Consider the following 22,949-nt stretch of genomic DNA (forward strand, 5'->3'; position numbering starts at 1 on the left):
GATAATTGTCTTTCTGGGTCTGGGTTACCTCACTCAAAATGATGTTTTCTAGCTCCATTCATTTTCCTGCAAAATTTTAGCTGTAGTTATTTTTTTCTGCTGTGTGGTACTCCATTGTGTAAATGTACCACATTTTCCATATCCATTCTTTGGTTGAAGGGCATTTAGGTTTTTTCCAGGTTCTGGCTATGACAAATAATGCTGCTATGAACATAGTTGAGCACATGTCCTTGTGGCACAATTGAGCATCCTTTGGATATATACCCAAAAGTGGTATTGCTGGGACTTGAGGAAGGTTGTTTCCTAATTTTCTGAGAAATCACCATACAGGTATCCAAAGGGACTGTACCAACTTACACTCCCACCAGCAATGTAGGAGTGTTCCCTTCACCCCACAACCTCTCCAGCATAAGTTGTCATCAGTGTTTTTTTATCTTGGCCATTCTTACAGGTAAAAGATGGAATCTCAGAGTTGTTTTGGTTTGCATTTCTCTGATGACTAAGGATGTTGAGAGTTTCCTTAAGTATCTTTCAGCCATTTAAGATTCCTCTGTTGAGAGTTCTCTGTTTAGGTCTATACTCCATTTTTTTTTATTGGATTATCCATTCTTTTGATGACCAGTTTCTTGAGTTCTCTGTATATTTTGGAGATCATACCTCTGTCTGATGTGGGGCTGGTGAAGATCTTTTTCCATTTTGTTTTGTTGACCATGTTCTTTGCTTTACAGAAGCTTTTCAGTTTCAGGAGGTCCCATTTATTAATTGTTTCTCTCAGTGTCTGTGCTGCTGGGGTTCTATTTAGGCACTGCTCTCCTGTGCCAGTGTATTCAAGTGTACTTCCCAATTTCTCTTCTATGAGGTTCAGTGTGGCTGGCTTTATGTTGAGGTCTTTGAACCATTTGGACTTGAGTTTGTGCATGGTGATAGATATGGATCTATTTATTCTTCTACAGGTTGATGATATTCAGTTATACCAGCACCACTTGTTAAATGTGCTTTTTTTGCTTTGATTTTTTTGCTTCTTTGTCAAAGATCAGGTTTCAAAGATGTGTGGATTGATATCTGGGTTTTCTTTTGGGTTCCATTGGTCCTCCTGTCTGTTCTTGTGCCAATACCCGGCTGTTTTCAGTACCGTAGCTCTGCAGTAGAGTTTGAAATCGGGGATTGTGATGCTTCTCGAAGTTCTTTTATTGTACAGGATTGCTTTGGCTATCCTGGGGTTTTTTTGCTTTTCCATATGAAGTTGAGCACTGTTTTAAAATTTTACTACTTATTTCTGAGCATTCATTGCTCACCTCTCCACTTCATGTGCAATTTTCTCACAGGCTCCTTTTTATGCCCGGTCACTTCTGTGCATTTTGGAGTTTACCAGTCAGCCCCATGTTAGGGAAATAAAACATGAGGAATTGTGGGGTCTGAAAAATGCAGGCCCATTGCCCATCTTAACTGACAGTCAGAGAGTCTGGGGAATAAAAAGGCTTAATCACACTTCCTGCATAGGAGATGACAGACTGTCCCATTTTTTTTTTTTGAAGTTTAGTAAATACGGTGCCATCCTGACAGGTGTTCAGAATATGCTAATGTGATTCTGCTCCTTTCATGGTGACTATGAAGTCACCTGTGGAGGAGGTGTTTTCAGCCTATGTGACCAAGTGTTGGCCAAGTAAACATGACTTGAGTCAACCTGCTACCTAGGCAACAGAAAGTTAATAAAGCCTTTTGTTACCTGCTCCCCTAGTTTACCTTTTGTTGCAGGAGGTCCTTCCGCCCCTCCAACCAATAGCTGCTGTGATACCAGCCCAATGGGAAGTGGTCTCACTCCCTTTAAAAAAGAGGCTAATTACTCTGCTAAATCACTTCACTTACAGCTAAGCAGGAGACAAGACTCCCTTCCTGGTTGTGCAGATGGCTGTTGTCTGGGACGTTGATGTGTAAGTTTTTTCCCCTTTAAATAAATAACACCCTATTAATCATAACTCCAAACTGGTGTGACATTGTTCGTGACTTACGCCTTCAACCTTTCATATCAAAGCTGTGGGGAAAAAAATGCAGGTGATTTTCGGGATTTGAATGATCCCTGAAAATCCTGTCATTGTCTTCTGGCTTGTGTTTTTCCCACCTACCCTGGCAAGAAGTGGTTTTGTTGAGGCTGGTCCTCAACAGAACCTCCAAAACCTTTACTTAGAAAAGGGTTTGACAAATATTTCCAATGGAGAGAGTTTGTTATAATGGTGAAGGCATTGTACCAGAAGTATAAGGCTCACCCACTAGGCAATGGGAAGGCAGCCAGCCATATTTCATCTTCACAGAAGAAGCAGACAGAGAAAACATGAGGTGGGGTCAAGCTAAATTACCTCAAATCCACCTAGAGTAACTTACTTCTCCTAGCGAGGGTCCACCTCTTAAAGGAGTCCTCCTGAGTAACTCCAACCATTCACACACACACACACACACACACACACACACACACACACACACACGCAAACTCACACGCATACAAACAACTTTAAATCAGGTGTGCCAAGAATAGCACATATTGGAACATAGAATTTAGTGTTAACTGAGTCCGTGTTCCTGGGCCATGGTCACTCATACTTATGTCCAGAATAAACTGCATCCTACCCTTTGTGGTAAAATTCCTGTTTTGTCCCAACAGTTATAGTGCCCAGATGTGGAAGCCTCCAAAAAAAACAATTTTTCACTGGATGAGGCAGGTACCAATATGAATCCCCTCTATCCAAACTGCCAGTATTATCTCCTCATGTGGATTTTAGTGAATGCTTTCTGGGCTCTAAATTTCCTTGATTTGGTCAACAGTAAAAGAAATGTGGCTATTTTCAGATTCATATTTACCTATCGTCCTCTGACCGTGCCTCTTCATTCTTTATCTCCAAGAGGAGCAAAATCACTGTTCCAAAGAGATGTTTATGGCCTGGTTTAAGATAACAGCAAAGCGCTAAGCTTAAAACTTGTCAAGGCAGCTTCCAATGGGAAGCTCTCTCCCCTCCATTGGAACATCTTAGTCTCCCTTTGAGGAGCTCTCTTTCTCTTAAGCATCTTGCTTAAGTTTTCATTTGAAGATCTTTTTTTACTATACCACAAAGACAAAAGTCCTGATTTGGCATGAGTTGGGTACTAAAAAGTCTAGAGAAGCTCTCCAGGTGGCTATAGATGATGACAATGTACAAACATGTCTCTGTCCCAACTAAGGTTTGTAGCTGTCCATGCCAGAATCTGTCCTGAAGCTCTGTTGGTGAGTTTGCCTGACCACCACTCAGCTTTTCTTTCTTGCTAAGCATGGCTTGAAAGTTACCTTAGGTTCCTACTTATTGTTGTAAAGTACCACCGGCACCAAAGACAGAAGTCTAGGCTCATCCAAATCCTATTCCTGAGTAGATGTAATAAAACATGCCTTTTCAAGGGGACATCGTCATAAAGTTTATGGTCCCAAATATACCAAAGCCACTCTTGGCCTACAAGGGAGCGACCCGAGACACAACGGAGGCTGCTTGAGAAAGCAGCACATTCTGAATTCAGATCACATTAGGATGGTCGTGTCTCCCCTAAATTACTCAAGGGACTTTCTGCACCTTTGCTTCCCTTCATGTTCTCTCTGTTTTGTGGAAAGTTAATTGCTTAGACAGGAAATACTCTACCTGCTTTCCCATTCCCATGACTTTCTGAGAAGGGGCTCACTCAAACGTTTAAGGCCAACATAGGAGAAATCAGACTCAATGCATTTTGATTTCTAAAGAGACTAAAACTTCGACTGTCTACAGACTTTGGACTGGATGAACATTAGGATCTTTTCATGGTAGGAAACAGCATATGTTCCTTAGAATATAGGTGGGTGGAATCGTTTCTGATCTATGGGGGTACTAAGGATGTCTAGACAGAAAAATAGCCACCTAAATATTGGTGACGCCAGGTAAATGTGGGAAAGATCCTCTTTATGTAGACCAGGACAAAATACAGGTGAGATTGGTACTAAGCAGGGATCTGATAGCTGGTTCATGATGCTATACCTCCAATTAGTTCCTCTTCTTTCACGTGGATACACAAGCAGGTATGGGAAATGTAGTTCAGCCCCACTACAAATTAGAAGAGTAAATGTTCTTTTTATTTTTTTTTAATGTAAAGTAGCATTGGGGTGGTAGCTTGCTTTATTTGTGATGACATTTCGTCACCATCACATCAGTTCTAAAATTAGAAAAGAATGTTTCCTTAAGTACAAATGATAAACTTGACCTTTTGATCATTTTACTCAGCCTTCCTCATATCTTAAAGTGATAGGAATATATGAGCTTTCTACTTGAACTGAACATATCTGCATTGCATGTAATTGTGTCTAGTCTACGATAAATATGTTCACATGTTGTTTTCATTCCACATAAAGACTAACAAATCCTGTGGCCATTTCAATTTTTTATTTATTTGCATTGAGTACTGCTATAGGCATATATATATATTGATATACATGTATATATGCATATATGTAGGATGCTCAATTAAACTGCACAAGTGCGTAATTATAAATGTGAATGTGTGAGTTATTTTTAAAAGACTTGATGAATGTGCGCTGCCTTATACAGGTAGGCTAAATATTTTCAAACTTATTAAAATGGTATTTGTGGTCTATTAAGTGTTTTATAAAAACCTTAATATGATATTTGTTTATATAAAACACCATTCATTGGAATTGTAGGACTAATGTTTCCTTAAGTTATAAAATTTAATGTTACACACATAGATTTGAATAGGATTTTCTTCCAAAACAGGCTATAATGAAAAATATCATTTAAATTTTTATTTCAATTAACTAATGATCATGAGAAAAATAAGAACTATATGGTATAAAATGCTTTATGTTAATCAGAATGCCTCTTAGGAATATATCTTAGAAATTCTTATTAAAATGTCTTCAAAAATCCTTAACACACACACATATATATGTATATACATATATATATTGTAAGGGAGGCTCCTACTGAACTGTAATACATGTAAAAAGGACAAATTTCTTTACAAAGATCTATTTTAAAATTTTCTTTTTCATGATTAGGATTTCGGGAGGAAGATGGAATTCCAAAAAACCAGTCACATTCAAAACCTAAGTATTTCAAAGTCTCTTCCAATTCAAACTGGAGGAAAAACATTATTTTAAAACCAGTTTGTCAATGACTTCTCACCCTGCCTAAAGGCTCATCACTGCTCAGGCTAAGTTCTGTGTCTTTAAAAATAAAGGTTTCTGCTTAATATTGGCTCATACTTTTAAGTGGATAAATTTGCAATTAGTAATTGCTTAGAACTACGAAAATAAAACCAGATGGTGTAACCTTAAATAGAAGCTACAAAATAGATCTAAATAGAAGCTACAAAAACCCGATTTTAGAACAAGTAATCCATCTTCAGTTACAGCTATGTGTATCTATGTCCTTTCTACAGGTACTTGCTTTTTATATCATGTACATAATACCAACGCAGTTTATAAGTAAGTGCGAGTTATAAAGACCAAATTAAACCCAAATTCTTTTTAGCTCGTAGTGTGACTGTCATTTGAAGGGAAAAGCCACAACTCCAAATGTCTGTCTTGTCTGGTTAAGCTTGTAAGGGGGCAGGGCTGAGAGCTCTGAGGATAAAGGATAGGGCCATGTGCTAATTGGAAGGCGTGGCTAAGACCTCTGCTCAGTGAGGGAAGGCTGGGGCTGTGAGTGCGGGGGCGTCTGTGCTCTCTGGGTCCTACGGCCTCCAAGTTGAACGGAGGGGTGTGATTGGTAGGAGACAGGAACAGAATTAGCTGAGATCTCTATAAAACGAGGAGCCCTGAGCCTTAGCTCAGACCCTCATTCCTCTAAAGAGTCTGCTGGGGTAACAACCATGCTTGCAGCCGCGGTCTCCCTCGTGGCCGCCATCTGGGCAGCGCTCCATCTCAGGACCCTGCTGCTGGCTGCTGTCACCTTCTTGTTCCTGGCTGACTACCTCAAAAGCAGGCGCCCAAAAAACTACCCACCAGGGCCACGACGTCTGCCCTTTGTGGGCAACATGTTGCAATTGGACTTGGAGCAACCACATCTGGCAGTGCAGCAGGTAGGAAGGGACAATGTTGCCTGGGGGTGCAGTGACATAATCCTAATGCTAGACTGGCGACATCCGGGAACATGGGTGGGGGTGGGGTGGGCCTAGCTTAAAGGCTTATGCTCACGGTTGCGAATTTTAAGCCAAATAATTAACTTCTGAACATGCTCTTTTAAGAAATATGCAGATCAACAGGGCAGGGGTGGCGAATCTCTATAAATTTGATGCCTGCCTACACTACAGACCGAGTTTCAAGGCAGCCATGGCTACATAGAGAAACCTAGAGAGAGACAGACAGAGAGAGGGAGAAAGAGAGATTGACTGAAGGCTGAAGCTATTTAGGTGTTAGCTCTCTTTTACTAAGCCTTAGGCTTTTTTCCATCCTCGCTTACTTACTACTGATGCTGTCAGTTACTAAGAAAGCCACAATCAAGTCTCTATCTAGCTGCGCCAGGAGAGTGCCCATTTCTTCACTCAGTTCTGCAAGCTCTCCCATTAAGTTGGGAAATCTGTTCTGTATACACAGTGCATATTTAAGACTGCCAGGTCGTTTGAATCCTTAGCCATGTGACCATGTAATATCCCTCTTTATCCAGCGTAAATTTGTTTTGCCTGAATTTTCTCTGATGTCTTAAACACCTCAAGCCCCCTTTTGGTCAGTGTGTGAAAGGCGTATGCCTTTCAGTTCTTTTATTTTTACCTACGCATGATACTAGAATTGCATTCATCTGGATTGCATATACTTGGGCATGTTTTTATTATTCACGTTTCATCATTAATTGGGACGCATCTGTTTACAACTTATATATAAGCATTAAACAAAATGTTTAATTTTTGCGGTTGTCTATTTGCTGTTTCCATTCTTTCATTTTTGGTTTTGATCTTCCCAGACTAAGAAGTTTCCACCATTTTTCAGGTGTTTTCTCATCTGCACATTCCTGTTTTCAGGACATGGGTGCACAGCCATGACATCTATGGTGCTGGGTCTTGCTGTTTGCCATCGGCTTTCTCTGTGCTGTGCATGGGAGAGCTGCCTCTCCCCTCTGCACTGCTTCTCTGCCAAGTTCTGCTGTGCAGATCTCCACAGAGGCCATGGCAGCTTTCTGTCCTCAAGTCATGCCTTTTCTTCTTATCTTTCTTTTCTCTGTTAAGATTTGGAATAATTTTGTAATAACCTGTTGGAAATATTTTTTTTCCATCTTACCAACATCTGTGCCATCTCAACAAAACTGAGGTTCTTTTGGGTCTTAGTGAATGAACGAAGCAATGTCAGACTGGGCATTTTGTGTAGTGTGCGGTAAGACTGATGCACACACTAGGTCCACATTTTACTTGTAAAGGTAGCTTTAGAGGCTCAGAGTACTCACTTTTGTGAATGGCATTTCAAATGGAAATTTCAGAATAAATTTTATGAATCAGAATAACCACACTTTGTGCTTGCCACGTCAGCCTCCTCAGTCTCAGCAGCATGAGCTGGCAAGAAGGAAGATGGCTGCAAATTTCAGGGCCCCATTAGTATAGTGCAGCTGCAACTCACTATAGGAAAATGAACACCAGTGATCTTCCCATAATTGTCTCATAGGGAAGGGATGTATTTATTGCTGCAAAAGAAGGGTGGGAAACAGAATTCTCTCCATAGCAATTCAGCTGGAGAAGTCACAGTTCACCTCACAGGCTCAGCCCAAGAGACACATAGCAAGTGACAAGATGTCATAGATGAACCCCACCACTGTAACCCTCTGTAGGGTCCTATCGTAATGGTGCTTGACTTTATAAGCAAAAATGTTAAAAAGATTTCTGACCTGTTGAGCCTCATTTTTCTCATATTTTGGCAAAAGAGAGTAAGCTTTGGTTGGAGTTTTGCTTCTGGCAAATGATAGCATATGTTGCAATAGTAAAAAGAAATGTTTTTATTTTATCTTGTCAGTGTTAAAATATTTGCTCTATGTTGTACTACACAGTCATATGAGGTTGGGTGATATGTCTGGTGTCACAGCAGTAGGGCGTGGTGACACTGAGGCTGGAAACATTATGCCAGTTCAATAATTTTTTATTTATTTATTTTGTATTTCCTATAGGTTTACATTTTGATATCTTGTTATAAACAAATGAAGTGAAATGGTATAACTTAGGAATACTTAAATTTTAATCTTGCTTCTTTAAATAATTCACAAACTGATGCATGGCTTTCCCTTTGGGGTTTATGCCCCCTTCATTGAGACTCCATGATAAGCACACATGGAGCAATTAGCAATCACCTCTTAGCATTCCATTTTCAGCTGTCAAGGAAAGGGGGGAATCTGATTTCCCCAGGTTGCTCATTGGGATAATGACAAAATAAGGGCTTGAACATATATGATTTATCTCAATACAATAACTTAAAACATATATTCTAATAGAATATACTGGCCTTTAATAACTAGATATATTTATTCACAGACTCATTCACTCAAGAAACACTAAACAAATGCTTGGCATGACAGGCACAAGACAGGACAGTCTATGGTCCAATGAGTCCTATGGATTCTGCTAATCAATTCTGATACCATAAGAAATCTAGATGGATGGACAGCTCTGGACCTAGCCTTTCATAGAATGATGTCACCAGTTTTGCTGTGCCTAGAAAGAATGTTTAAGAAGCGTCTAGTGAAGTAAAGGGATGGACATTTTAGATCAGTTTAAGTGACATCATCGCAAACAGGACAAGGACAGTGAAGAAGCTGGGCTCCTTGTTGAGCACGTAGGAGCTGTACTTCCTGCCACATCATAGTCTCTTAGCTTTCTCTGTAGGAGTTCACAGAATTCTTACAAGAACATTACATAAATAAGAGAAAGTCTTGTCAGACTGAAGTGGGCTGTGATACACAACTTAGATATTAGCATGTACTTCAAGCCAGCTGTAACAATGGGACCCCAACATACAATGGCCCTAAGCATACCTCATATGATCATTGTATGTATAAAATTACTCAATATATTCCAAGTCACTGTTCAGATATCTCCTATGAGCTGAAGCTCATTCTGTTTTCTTTCTTTTCCTTTTATTCATCTTTTACATATTATCAGAGCAGACCCCTGAGAACCCAGGTAAATTTTTTTTTCACATCAGCCAAGATTTTTGTGACATGAATGCTGCATGAGCCCATCAGCACTGTCTCTGGGTTCTGTCCCTCCATCTTTTTGTTGCTTCCATTACCAGAGCCCTCTTCTAAATCACATTCTAATATTTAAAGAGCCACAGTTAATTTGCTATTGCTTCTGTTATCATAGCTATTTATACAAGAAAGCCATCAACAGATATTTTCAATTACTGTGAATTTCATGCTTGCAGGCCATAAAAGTTGTTCAGTAGGTTAGGGCACTTGCTGAAATATTTGGTAACCTGAATTTGATCACCTGGACAAACATGGTGAGAGGAGAGAACAGACTCCCCAACAATGTCCACTGACATACTCATGTACAAAACCACCCTCCACATACAACATGTGCACACACGCGCACGCGCGCACACACACACACACAAAACCAATGAATACAATGATGTAAAAATATTTTTTCCTTATTCTGTGCTACCTACCCTGTGCATACTACAAGGTATGATTCACACAGATATACCTTGGTCTTTACCAGGTGGCATACACTGTGTTCTGCCCATCCTAAACTGCAAAATGCCAGAGTTAGAGAATTTGCTTCTTTATTGAAATCTATGTGCTAAAATCTTTATACAGAGATACACACTATAACATCATCCACTCATTTATTCCTGTTAATGAATTTGTATTGGTAAATCTCATTCTTAAAGTTGGTTTGAGTTTAGGACATTTCAGAGAAAAGAAAATCAAAACCATTTTCACATACCAAGGTGTATCATTCACAGGGAAATAAAGACTTCTCAATATGATCAGAGTTTGCTACACATACGCCTTCCATCCCTGGACAGAGAGATATGAAAACACCCACCTCTAACTATTGAAATATGTTTCAGCTTGTGAAGAAGTATGGGAATGTTATGAGTCTGGATTTTGGGATCATGTCTTCAGTGATTATAACCAGCCTGCCTTTAATCAAAGAGGCCTTTACTCAACTGGAAGAAAACTTTATGAGTCGCCCTAAATTTCCTATTCACAAACATATTTTTAAGGAAAATGGTAAGTCTTTTATATGTTGTCAGATATGCATTGTAATATTTATGATATATTAAAGGCATCTCTATGCCTTACTTATCCAACACTCCCATAAGCCAATACCTTCATGAAACGCCACCATTAATGGGAGCTGGGTACCATATTTCCTAAATGAAAGCACCCTTAAGATGGTTTGTAGTGTGTCCTAGTAGAGACCGGGTAAAATCACGTTTGGAAAAACTAACTCTAGATGCTTTGATTGGAAGTAACGACAGCACCCAATCACAGCCAACACTGTGCTCACTTTCATTTTCCCACATCAACCCTAGGAAAATTGATGTAAGTCAGATTTTCTTTTCTATTGCATCTTGCTTGTAGCTTCTAAGCTCCAGACCAAGATTATAATTTATTAGTATAAATACTTTATATTGTCATCAAATAAAGTCATAAGTTGAACACAAAATTTGAAATCTATTAATCCAACAAAACAGCATTTTATGTGCTTTCTAATTACTCTTTGAAATAATTATCAGTACCCTGTGATGTTTGCTTTGAGAAGCACAGTACTAGACGTCTATCTTAGAGTTACTTTACAGTGATGAAATACCATGATTAAAGAGATTTAGGGATGAAAAGGTTTATTTTCCTTATGCTCCTATATATGACTGTTCATCATCAAAGGAAGTCAGGACAGAAACTCGAGGCAAGAACCTGGAAGCAGAAGCTGATGCAGAGGCCATGGAGGAATACTGCTTTCTGTCTTGTTCCTCATGGATTATCCAGCCTGCTTTCTTATAGAAACCAGGACCACCAGCCCAGGATTTGCACTAACCACATGAGATGGACCCTCCCACACCAAACATAAATTATTGTTTTTTAAATTAAAAAAAAAAGTTTTACAGGCTTGCCTGCAGCTTTATCTTACGTAGGCATTTTCTCAATTGAGACTCCCCCTTCTACAATGAATTTAGCTTGAGTCACATTGACATAAAACCAGCCAACACAGTGTAAGTTAATGCCAGGGATTAAAATAGTAAAGCAGTATTAATGCAGAAGGCTTTTAATCAGAGATATCTAAGATTGTATGAGAATTCTGGGAAATCTTCTCTGAGTAAATGACATTTATTTAATGAACTGAAAAATACTTAGTTAAAGGGATATAATATCCTTGAAAAGTCAAAAAGGAGAGATGTCTTGAGGAATGGAAAGATATCCAATGTAGCAAGCATGGTATTTAAGGGACATAATTAAGCTCTCTTGATACTTCTGAGCTTGATCAGAAAGAGCACAGGTAGTGTTTGCTAAATGTTGATTTTTATTCTAACAGCCAGGAAGACTTCTGAGTGGTTTTGAGCAGAGGAGATCTTACAATATCAGGTAGAGAATGGAAGAAAGACATTAACAAGTGTAGTTTGGACACTTTTATAAAACATAATGTAAATATCTGATATTTCCAATGGTCTTAGGTGACCCCTGTGAAAGGTTTGTTTTGCCCCCAAGAGGGTGGTGACCCACAAGTTAAGAACCACTGCTCTAAAGGACCAGAAGTACTAACATGGATCTAGAGATATTAAAGAGAAACTTGTTTTAGATATGAAGGGTGGGAGCTTACACACTCCAGATGCAAAACCACACTGTGAGTAAGACCAGGGCAATGGCATTGAAGCCTTATAAACAGAAGTCCAGGCATGCTAGAGAAAAGCCAACATGACTTATATAATAGAAGAGGCCACGCCCCAATGGGCGAGTAATCACTGGCTGTAAGACTTCCTATGGCACCTCCCCCTTTTGTTTAAATAAGAGAGTTCTAAGCCTAATACAAAATTATTTACAATAAGAACAAATATATTCAATAATTATCTTATCCTAACTAGTATAATAAATAACTTGGTCAAGTCATGAGAAGAAAGTAACTACAACTATCTAGTCTTCAACTCAGTCAAAGTCCAAGAAAGAAAATAATATTACTTGAGTAAACAGGAAGTGCATTCAAGTAACTTCCAAAATGTGCAACAAATGACAGAGACAACTGGCAACCTGGGCAATCACCCAAAGTCTCATTTGCAACATTGAAGCAATCAACTTTGTCTAAGGCCTAGAATAGCTGATGTACCATTTTCAAAGGTAGGAAATTTTTTAAAACCATCTTATCCTGTCTTGCAGGATTTGACAGTCCTGCTTATCCATTTCTGGATATCATGTATCTTGTCAGTGGTTGAGGCATAGGTGTTTCTTTGCCCAAAGGCAAGTTTTGCCAAGAAGAAAACAAGCTCCAAGTGGAGTGTCTTCAGTGCTCAACATCCTCTCAGGAATAGATCGGTGCTGCCAGGAGCAATTGTGTCTCACTTCAACAGAACCCTAAGTTAGTTAAATGCCAAGGGATGGTTGATTCTTCAATATGGTGAGCATCTAGTTGCTCTTATACCAGCTGTTCTAAAGCCTGCAACTAATCTTCAGCTAGAGGCCGTTGCTTAAGGCATATTGGTTTCTCAGTTAACCATTTTAAAGGTAGGTCTGTTGGTTCATCTAAAGGTTTGCTAGTTGCTTAATTTTCTTGTACAGCCTGAATGGCTGGTGACCTTTGTGTATAGTACCTTCTAATATTCTTCCCAGAATTATGAGTTCCTGGGACTGCAGGAATGTTAATCTGGGTATTCCATTGTTGCACTAGGTCATAACCCCATAAATGTACTGCAATATTAGCCACATATGGCTTCAGCTTCCCTTTCTGACTTTCTAGCCCAATACAGTCAACCCACCTCATGCTTGAGATATGGTTCCAATTCCTAGAAATTGATTATCTGTCTCTTGAAGAGGCCAATTTGGACACCAAGATTCTGGAGTAATGATACTCACATCCATACCTGTGTCTATCAAACAAACAATTATAATGCCATTTATATGCACTCTTAGCTTTGGTCTTTGATCATTTACTGAAGCCTGCCAGAATATACATTTCCTATTTCTTTTGGAATTTTTGACTTATCCTCCATGTTTATGGCATCATCTAGAACAGTATGGTTTTTTACAGAAGGCTCTGGATTTTTTAATTTTCCTGGCGAGACATGCCCTCCACAGTTACTGGGAATGCCTGGGCCACCTTTGGCTTCGAGGCATACAAGAGGCCCTTCAAGGAGTTTCCTGATGGTATTGGGTTGCCTTGTCTGTCCATTGTTGATCTGCATTCTTTGATCCAATGTTGGTCTTTGCCATACCGCCTACAAATATCTGAAGGCTAAGTCCTCCTATTCTTGCCATTCCCAGAGGAGATGAGGAGATATTATTGATAGGAATTGCTTGTCTACAATCCCTTCTCAGATGTCCTATTCTACCACAATTAAAACATTTGACATTTTGATGTCTCCTCATTTCTTTGGAAATTGCTTCTCTTACCCAAGATTCAGTATTATAGTCAAATGTCTCAATGTTCATTGTATGCAGGATCCATTCATCTATAGGTGCGTATCTAACCTTTAGGCCCAAGTATCTTTTTGCATTCTAAGTTGGCATTTTCAAAAATCAGATATTCAATAAATACTCATCTAGCACCTGGGGCTGTTACTCCTATTTGTACAGCCTTAGTTAATCTTTGTAGAAAGTCAGTAAAGTGTTCTCTCTGGCCCTGTTTAACCCTGGTATATGATTCAATTCATGTTCCCAGTTCTTGAATTCTGTCCAAAGCATTTAAGGCTGCGTCATAGCATAGGGACAAGATTTGTTCATCGTAAAGAGCTTGAACCCGTGGGTAAGCATAAAGGCCTTCACCAAAAAATTTGATCTTGTGAAGTCTTAAGGCCTTTTGCTTTTCCTGTTGTTCCAAAATTTTTGCTTCTTCTCTGAAATAAATTTTAAACCTTAATTGAGGTCCATCATCCAGGACTGCTGAAACTAATTGTCATGTGGGGTGCCTTTAATGCTAGAAGATCATGACTTTAGCATCTCCTTAACAAATGAGGAATGCAAGCCACAAGTTACAACAGCTTGCTAAATTTCTTTTAGATCATTTATTTCTATAGGTATCCATCCTATAGGGGGAGGGAAAGGGGAGGCGGCGGTGGGGAAGAGACAGAAATCTTTAATTAATTAATAAAGAAATAAATTAAAAATAAAAAAAGAAAAACCAAAAAAAGATAAAATAGACAATAGAGTATTTTCTTTAATTTGTCAAATATAGATGAACTAAATATTATAACTATAGTTCTTGCTTGACAACTGTTTTGTATATATAATTATGCTATGTACCTAGTTCCCTTAAAAAATGTACTTTATCCTTGCATCTCATTTTTCTACCCATTGTAATAGATCAGGAATGTTCTGATAATAAGCCTTTCAATTTCCTAAGAGTATTAAAGTAAAGAATATATTAGAAATATTGACTAAACTGTGGTGTTGCAAGTCACCAGGAGATGCTAGCCACTATGCTCCTTGTTTTGTGGCATTCTCTCTCCTTAGACAGCTGTCAAGTCCATTATGGGCTCTTCTCCTTTCCATCATATATGTGGCCATCTGTTTGTTAGGTAATTTTAAACTAGAATCACAATGTCGTAAGGCTGAATTGCTTGTTTCCAGGATTGGTCTTCGCCAGTGGCCAAACATGGAAGGAGCAGAGAAGGTTTGCCCTGACGACCCTGAAGAATTTTGGAGTGGGAAAGAGGAGCATAGAGCATCGCATACAGGAAGAAGCTCGACACCTTGTAGGGGCCATGAAAGAGGAGAAAGGTGGGCATTCCACAGGGCAGGTGTGGGTGGCTGTGGCCCTTTCATGCATTGAGCAGATTCTTCCTAAATGCCTAAGTGCTTGGCTTGGCCTCTGCACTGTGCTGAGTACTGAGGATAGAGCAGTGACCATGTAGCCATGACCTTACCCCTGGAGTTCTGAAACTAAGCACACAGTCATGAGACACACTGCTGCACCTAAGGCCTGGTCATCAGTCTGACTTCACAGATACTGACAGATTTTTTTTGGTATATGTTAATCTCATAGCAGACTAACCCAGAGTCTCTTACATGACTCTCTGTTATGAATCTTTTTCTGTCATATGAAATTAACAAACCAGTATCTTTGAAAGATACATCCCATCCTTTTCTTTATTCATCTTTAGGGCAGCCTTTTGACCCTCACTTGAAGATCCACAATGCTGTTTCCAATGTCATTTGCGCCATCACCTTTGGTGAGCGTTTTGATTACCATGACGAGCAGTTTCACGACCTGCTGAGGTTACTGGAAGAGGCCATGTATTTGGGTTCCTCAATAATGGTCCATGTAAGTATTCTGGTTTCCTTTATTTTGGGAGAAAATTGGACTGGGGCTAATTCAGGTACAAGTAGGCTCTTTCTTTTGGTTCCCAGCACTTTTTGAAGCTAAAATATAATGTCTTTTAATTGAGTTTGGTACAAATTAATCTGCTGATTCAGAAGTATTTAATAAGAAAACTTACTGTGTACAAAATGCTTCTGATATTTTAATGGAAGTCCCAACATTTATGGGGTAGCCATGCTTGTCCAAATGCTTCTCTTTTTTAAGTATGAAAATCTTATTGCTGACTTTGACTTTATTTCTCTCTTGCCACTTCACACCTCACGTGCAAACTACAAGCATACTTTCTAGCTATAATCCTGTGTGCGTGCTTCTCTTTATTAACCCGTTGTCATGGTTTATTAATCTTTTCTCAGTAGTTAGACATCCAGTTGTTTCTAAGCTAAAGTTTGTATTAATAACGCTGTCGTGAATATTGTAATTGTTCATGCTGCCGCATCCACTCATTTTTCTTGTGTTTTTATTTAGACATAAATCTTTACCCCCCTTGTTGTTGGGTTGTCTGTCCCTGTGCTCATTCCTATATAAATGTTCCTCTTAGAATTGCCTTGGCTCTCTCAGAAATGATCTGGTAGGTTGAACTTTCATCTTTATTTGGTTCTAGGAGCTTGACAGTTTTTTTCCATATTTTTTCAATGAGGTATGTTCATTCAACAATTTATTCGTCTGTGTGTTTATATAGTTTCTGTAGTGTTTCTTGCTACTGTTTTTTTAAATTTTGTATTACACTATAGTCTATTTGGATATCACAGATTATTTCATTCTTTTGTATTTGCTAAGATTTGGGTCTTACTTTAGAGGAAAATTCCAGGTGCAGCTAAGGAGCAAATATTCTTGGTTTCATTTGGATGGTATACTCTTTAGATGTCTGTTAAGTGTATTTGATTCATGCAGTTTGGCTCTGAGGTTTCTCTGCTGAATTTTGCTTGGGATGACCTATGCAGGGATGGGAGTGGAGTACTGACATTACCATAATTATTTCATGAGAATCTGTCTGAACTTCAGATTCATTGTTATTTGTCTTATGAAATTAGGAGTCACAAATTATGATGCATGCGTATTTACAATTGTTCTAACCGATGAATTGTTCTTCTTAGGAACAGGCAGTGGCTTTCTTTATCTCCTCTAGCTAATTTTGTTTTAACATCAGAATAGCTTGTTTCCAGTTTCTCCTTGCTTCCTGTATTGTTTCAGGTTATTATGGAGAGAGGTTGATTAGTCATGGTAATTCCATCAGTTTTATTATTTTTTTTCTGGCTGCTTGGATTATTTGGTTTTTTACTTTCCATCAACTACTACTAAGCATTTGCTTGTTTACTGTGCTAGACACGATGGGTTCCTTCCTGGTCCCTCTTTATCTGGCTGTTCTCATATCATTTATTCTTCCCTGTGCTCTCATGATTGAGGCTCATCTTTCTTCCTTCTCTGTGTTCAGCTCTCACTTAACTTCAGGGCTGTCTTGATGGTCATTTCTGTCATTGCGCGTCAGTGGGAATATTTCCATTCAAACTTAATTTTTGAAATTTAATTACTTCTCTGTTGGGGGTGTGCATGTGGGTGTCAGGCTTGTGCAGCCAACACTTTTACTAACGGAGCCATCTCCTTTAAAATGTAAATATTGCTGCTTTCCTTTAGTTTTGATGGAGATGTTCTGATTTACTCGTGTTTATTTGGGGATCTAAATGACTCTTGTATTTGAACATCTTTTCATTTCTCTGTCTTGGGAAACTTTCTCCTGTAATTTCATTGAATTAATTTTCCATCCCTTTACTTTTTTGCTCAGCTTCTGAAATCAAGTCCCGCGCATTCCTAGGTCTCTTGATCATATGACAGTTTTATTCTGCCTGTGGTCATTATTTCCATTCTTTGTTGCTGCTCTTGGAGTGCAGCTTCTCATCAGCAATTCTCCCTTCCGGATCTTCTCTTGGGTGGAGGCTGTTGTTGGTGTTTTCTGCTGTGGTTTTTTGTTTGTTTTTATTTCATTTTGTCTTGTTTTTGTTTTTGATTCAGCTTTAAAATTGCCTTCTATTTGTTTGTTGTTTGTTTTTATAAAAATCTCAGTTTCCTTGCTGTATTTTTTTTTTCTGTTCTGTTCAGTTTCATCTCTATGCTGCCTCTCTTCCCTTCCCCTGTTTCCTCCACTCGGCTGACTTTCACCTCTAGAGCCCACACTGGACTCCTTTGCCTCTTTGTATTTCCTTTCAACCTCTGATCATCTTGATCAGAAAATGCTTGCACACCCAATATTTGACATATTTCAGGGTCTTCAAAATATGTGTTATTTGAGTTATGATTTTTTGAGGCATCATCTTTTTCTTTTTGTTTCATGCATTTGTTTTAATGTCCGCATCTATTGATAGGGATATCTCTTCTGGATTATTTGAAAGGATCTTCATATTGAGCAGCCTGTTCTCAAAGGCAAGTATCATTTTGCAAGTAGAAGCAAACTCCTCTAGCAGCAATATTAAACTATACAGATCTAAAAACACACTTAAAATCATTGATAGTTCACCATCATGTCTCTGTTGAAATGATAATGTAAAGGCTCCTTGTAATTTTCTAGGAAGACAAAATTATTGAAGGTAAGTGTGGAAAGAGTAAATAAGTGAGATAAAGGGAGGAGATCAGGAAATGGAGAAAAAGAAGACAGGCAAGGTTCAATAATAAGAAGTGGAAAGAAATGATATAAGGGAGAAGAGAAAAATACAAGCGACTTAAGGGGGCATCAAAAAAATCACTCAGTAATGAAAAAGTTGAGAAATAAAATAAGATAAATATAAAAAATGAGTAAAATATAAAGGTATTATTTTAAAAACTCACTAAATTCAAAATACTACTAAATGCAAGGGTATATCATAGGTTATAGAAATGATTTATGGATTAGAAATGTTAAAGATAAATGGTGTTAGATGAATTCATGAAAAAGAATAAAAAACTAAAAATGTAATAATAACAGTTAAGGAAAAACAGTGTCCACTTAAAAAATTTGCAAATGTAAAAGAAAAAAGTCAAAAGAGAAACCATAAAGAAGAGACAACTGACCCAACTGCATTCTGGGTCATAAAATTTGGAGGCTGCTGGTTACATGCATGGAGGAGGTGAGATGAGCCCGTGGGCTCTTGTTTTGCCTTTGGAGCATGTTGTTGCTGAGTCTGTACTGAAGCAAGCGTCTCCTATCTTCAGAATTGTCTTCACGGATGTTCTTTTTATTCTGTAGGTAACAATTCTGCGGGCCAGAATTACCTTAACATTTTATGATTAGGGTACATATTCTCACACCATCAAGACTTCCTAGATTAAAACCCCTGCTAAGACTCTCAGGTGGGGATGTATCCCACATAGATGGGAAGCAAGAGGACCTGCTATTAGTACTCAGGCATCTGTACTGGCCTGACATTGGGGTATATGTCCTCAGCTGTAACCACTAAGAGCATCTTCTGTGCACATTCACCTTGTTCCCATCTCCCATCTCTCTCTCTCTCTCTCTCTCTCTCTCTCTCTCTCTCTCTCTCTCTCTCTCTCTCTCTCTCCCTCTTTCTGTCTCTCTCTCTCCCTCCCTCTCCCTCCCTCCCTCTTTATTCTTTTCTGCCACTCCTATCCTCAGAAGTCGGTCTCCGCTCTCCCCTCGCCCCTTTCTCAATTTATTTTGCCCCAATTAAAAAATAAATAAATAAAACCTCTCCACCTGTGTTGGGGCATTAACGACTGGCAAATAGGATTAATCAGGCTATCTTTAATATCACCTTTATTAAGGGGAAGAAGGGAATAACTTACAAAACCAAGGTTCCAACGAAGAGCAGGAAAAAGAAGAGGTAGTGGGGAGCATATCTGCAAGATTTATAAGTAAATAATAGCCTAAGGGGATCCCGCCCTTCAAGCAAGGTGATTGGCTGGGCTTCCCCTACACACCTGGGCTTTTTCACATGGCGCCTTTCTCTTGCATGCCACTTTTTCTAAATTACAACACCTTCTTTCACTCCTTCAGGGATCCCTGAGTACCAATCACTATGCTGCAGCAGGAATACCACTCTACATGTCACAATAACCCCTGTAATGTCAGAATTTCTCGATTCTACAGCAATGAGCCACAGAAGGTTAGCTCCGTAATCCAGTCCATGATTTCAGACTCAGAAATATCAAATTTCAGGTTAATTTCAGTTGGTAAGTGCAAATTGTAGCCACTGCAGGTGGGGCTATCTCCCCGACCTTACATGCTTCCCAGTCTGATCTCAGATTCCAACATCTTCATCCTTTGACCCTTCATTGTCTTTGATGACATTAGAATCAAAATTGAGACAGCTACTGAATGCTATGCCAATGTGTGTCCTAGATAGGAAAGAGTTGGACCAGTGAGAAGTGGTCTGAACCTGGTAGACTTTGCTTGGGAGTACTGAAATGCCCACCAGTGGGTATGAAGAAAAGCAGCAGTCCAGATGTTCTAGTGTAGGAGATTAAGAGGTAAAAAGACTATCTTGAAATGCAAAGTGATTTTATGTTGTCTCCATGATCATTTTCTTCCCCATAATTAGCTCTATAACATCTTCCCATGGTTAATGAGATATATTCCTGGATCACACCAAACAACACTGGCTACCTGGAGAGAACTGAAGTCATATGTTTCTAATATAATTGACAAACACCGCCGAAACTGGAACCCTGATGAGCCGAAAGACTTCATTGATGCTTTCCTCAAGGAAATGACAAAGGTGGGGAAGACAGTTCCTGGGTCTTCTTATAGAAAGGGTGGTGTAGAATAGCTTCCAATTGATTGAGCAGTAGTCTAGCACAAAAGTAGTATTTTAGTATAGCAGAGATTTATTCTCTCATAGTTCTAGATCGTTCCTGTAATCCTGCCAGCCAGGCAACCAACTTTGGGAAACAAGAGAAACGTCATTGCCTTGTGTCTCCCATCTCCTAGGGGGACATTGATGTTTGGTTGCTGTGGTTCCCTGCTCCATCTTCAATGCCGAGATTATATCATCTCTTTCCTTTCTGATTATTTTACATCTCATTTCTCCTGTTCTAACCCTGGAGGCCCCTCTCATAAGAATAACTCAGGATAACCTTTCCTCCTGATATGAATCATATCCTCAAGATCTATTTTTGTGCATCAGGTAACATGTCATGGTTGCAAAGATGACAAGATGAACATCTTTGTAAATCACTACGTAACACACCCTTAGAAGTAAAACATAGGAATAACATTTTATAAATGCATGGTAATGTAATGTTGGGTTGTTTGGGTCTTTAGAATAAAGATTTGGAATAAAGGATTTGCTACAATTTGGCTTGAGGTCCTAGAAATACCTAGATTCTTTCATATTATTTATTTCCTTGGTCCTTCTCCCATATCTGAAGGAGTTAGATGAAAAATAAATGTAGCAATTAAAGGTTAGAGCTTTATTTTATTGTGAGTTGGTCCAGGCCTGGTTACCCTCCCCAACTGGGACGCCACTGAAACAGACTAACTTCAGCTAAGTAAATCATAGAATTTAACTTTCTTATATGGGTGAGACATACCTTTCTCTGGACTCCATATGAGTACTATTCAATAATAGAACAAGACAAGAAGACACTGAGGGAACATATTAGCTAGTTTTGCATCATTGTAGCAACAATATGTGGAAGCAACTACTGAATAAAGCAAATTGTCATCTGGCCAAGTTTCAGAACATTTCAGTTCATCAAAGTGAGTGGCAAAGCAACTCAGCTCGTGAGGCAGAAGGCTATGGTGGAGGCTTTCACATCACTGTTCATTAGGAAACAGCAAGGAAGGAAGGAGCCATGGGTTGGGTGTAACTCTAGGAGCTATCATCAACCCCGTCAGCTAGATGCTATCTTCCTATTTCTAAAAACTTCCCCAAATACTATCAGTGCAAGGAACCAGTATTTAAAACATGAGTGTGTGGGGGAGCATGTTGGATTTAAACCATATTGTAAAATGTAAGTTTTTATCCTATTGATCCTAGCAGGCCTCTGGCAAATACATATCACTGAATTTGTCATGGAAGCTTCAACTCTCTGGATTATGGGCTCCTTCTCTTGCTGGGGCACAATGGTAAATGTGTGTGTGTATGTGTGTGTGTGTGTTTATTATCTTTTCTCTTATTTCATCTTCCTAGCATAATATTGATAGAAGCAATATTTAAGCCCAGAAGAGAAGGCAAATCCTTTACCATATGAAGTACAGGTACGAGAACAACATTATTAAGAGCAGCATTAACAAACTGATGCTTCTAGAGGAAGTGAGAAAGGTGATGTTTGTCATAAAGAACTAGTGATGGATTCAGTGCAGTTTGATTTTGCAACATGATGCAGATTGAAGAATCAATGAACACAGAAAATTCATGTTTCTGGTATCAGCAAAGTCACCTGTAGAATATCAAAGGGAGCATCACTCTGAATGACTTAATGCAATTGATTCCTCAGGGTGAGGACCAGTGTTATGAGACAGTGAAAAATCTTATGATTGAAGAAATACACACTGTCTTTTCTAGCACCCTGACAAAACTACTACAAGTTTCAACGAAGAAAACCTCATCTGCAGCACTCTAGACCTCTTCCTTGCTGGAACAGAGACAACATCCACGACCATGCGCTGGGCTCTGCTCTACATGGCGGTCTACCCAGAAATCCAAGGTGAGATGTGGTGACACCATCTAACCGAGGCAGAATGGGTTCAGAAGACAGGATGGGGGAGTGGGAGGAGGAGGAGCATATGTGAGGTGATGTGCACTCGGGAAACAGCACATCCGTCACGTGTTCTGTGAGGACTATGATGATCCCAGAAGTATAGATATTCCAGTCTGTATCCTCAACAATCTTGAAGCTCAGAAGAAAGAGAGAAATCAGTTCACATTGTGGTATGCTCCACAGAGCGTAAATTTACCATACAACATTTATTCACACCCTTTCACACCCTCCTTGCTTTGTAACAATCCTTTCCAGTTTGAGTACTGTCCTAATTATTTATTCTGGTATCTAATGTCTTGTCATGTGTGCCCCTCTGCCAGACCAGGGATATTCCTGTCTCTGCCTCACAAGTGTTAGGACAACAAACAATACAGACTATCATACCTGGCTTTCTTAACTCTGTTCTGTAATTCCAACTTGTTCTCATGCTTGTATGGTAACCAATATAATCTAACTTATACACACACACACACAAATTATATTAATACATATTAAATATATCATCTGGATCTATGTTATGCATATTTGGGTTACTATCTAAAATGCCTTTCTTCATGAAAGTTCCATTTTTAAGATTCTTAAAGCTTATTTATTTATGTTTCAGGCTAGCCTTCTGAAACAAAGATTCCAGAATATATTACTATATTTCTAAAAGATATATATATATATAGTCTGCATATTTGCACACTTATATGCTGTTTTTTCCTGTGTACATATGAAGATTAAAGAATAATTTATGG

The 22,949-nt window shown here is 38.9% G+C and overlaps 1 protein-coding gene across 4 annotated transcripts in view; it reads left to right on the top strand.

Moving 5' to 3' along the window:
• LOC126498043 (cytochrome P450 2J4-like) overlaps window positions 1-22,949 on the top strand; it is a 158,144-nt gene that overhangs the window by 125,255 nt on the left and 9,940 nt on the right. For 2 of the 4 annotated variants that reach the window (XM_050136389.1, XM_050136392.1), the window contains exons 1-6: window positions 5,732-6,087; window positions 10,061-10,223; window positions 14,769-14,918; window positions 15,302-15,462; window positions 20,046-20,222; window positions 22,014-22,155. In XM_050136389.1, the coding sequence (XP_049992346.1) occupies window positions 5,878-6,087; window positions 10,061-10,223; window positions 14,769-14,918; window positions 15,302-15,462; window positions 20,046-20,222; window positions 22,014-22,155 (1,003 nt within the window). In that variant the 5' untranslated portion in view covers window positions 5,732-5,877. Of the gene's footprint in view, window positions 1-5,731; window positions 6,088-10,060; window positions 10,224-14,768; window positions 14,919-15,301; window positions 15,463-20,045; window positions 20,223-22,013; window positions 22,156-22,949 lie in introns of those variants that run through there. The other 2 variants (XM_050136386.1, XM_050136385.1) reach the window with 1 other exon arrangement.

The sequence above is a fragment of the Alexandromys fortis genome, unplaced genomic scaffold (assembly GCF_014885135.2).
Source record: "Alexandromys fortis isolate MF-2015 unplaced genomic scaffold, M_Fortis_MF-2015_v1.1 scaffold_13, whole genome shotgun sequence".
NCBI lineage: Eukaryota > Metazoa > Chordata > Mammalia > Rodentia > Cricetidae > Alexandromys > Alexandromys fortis.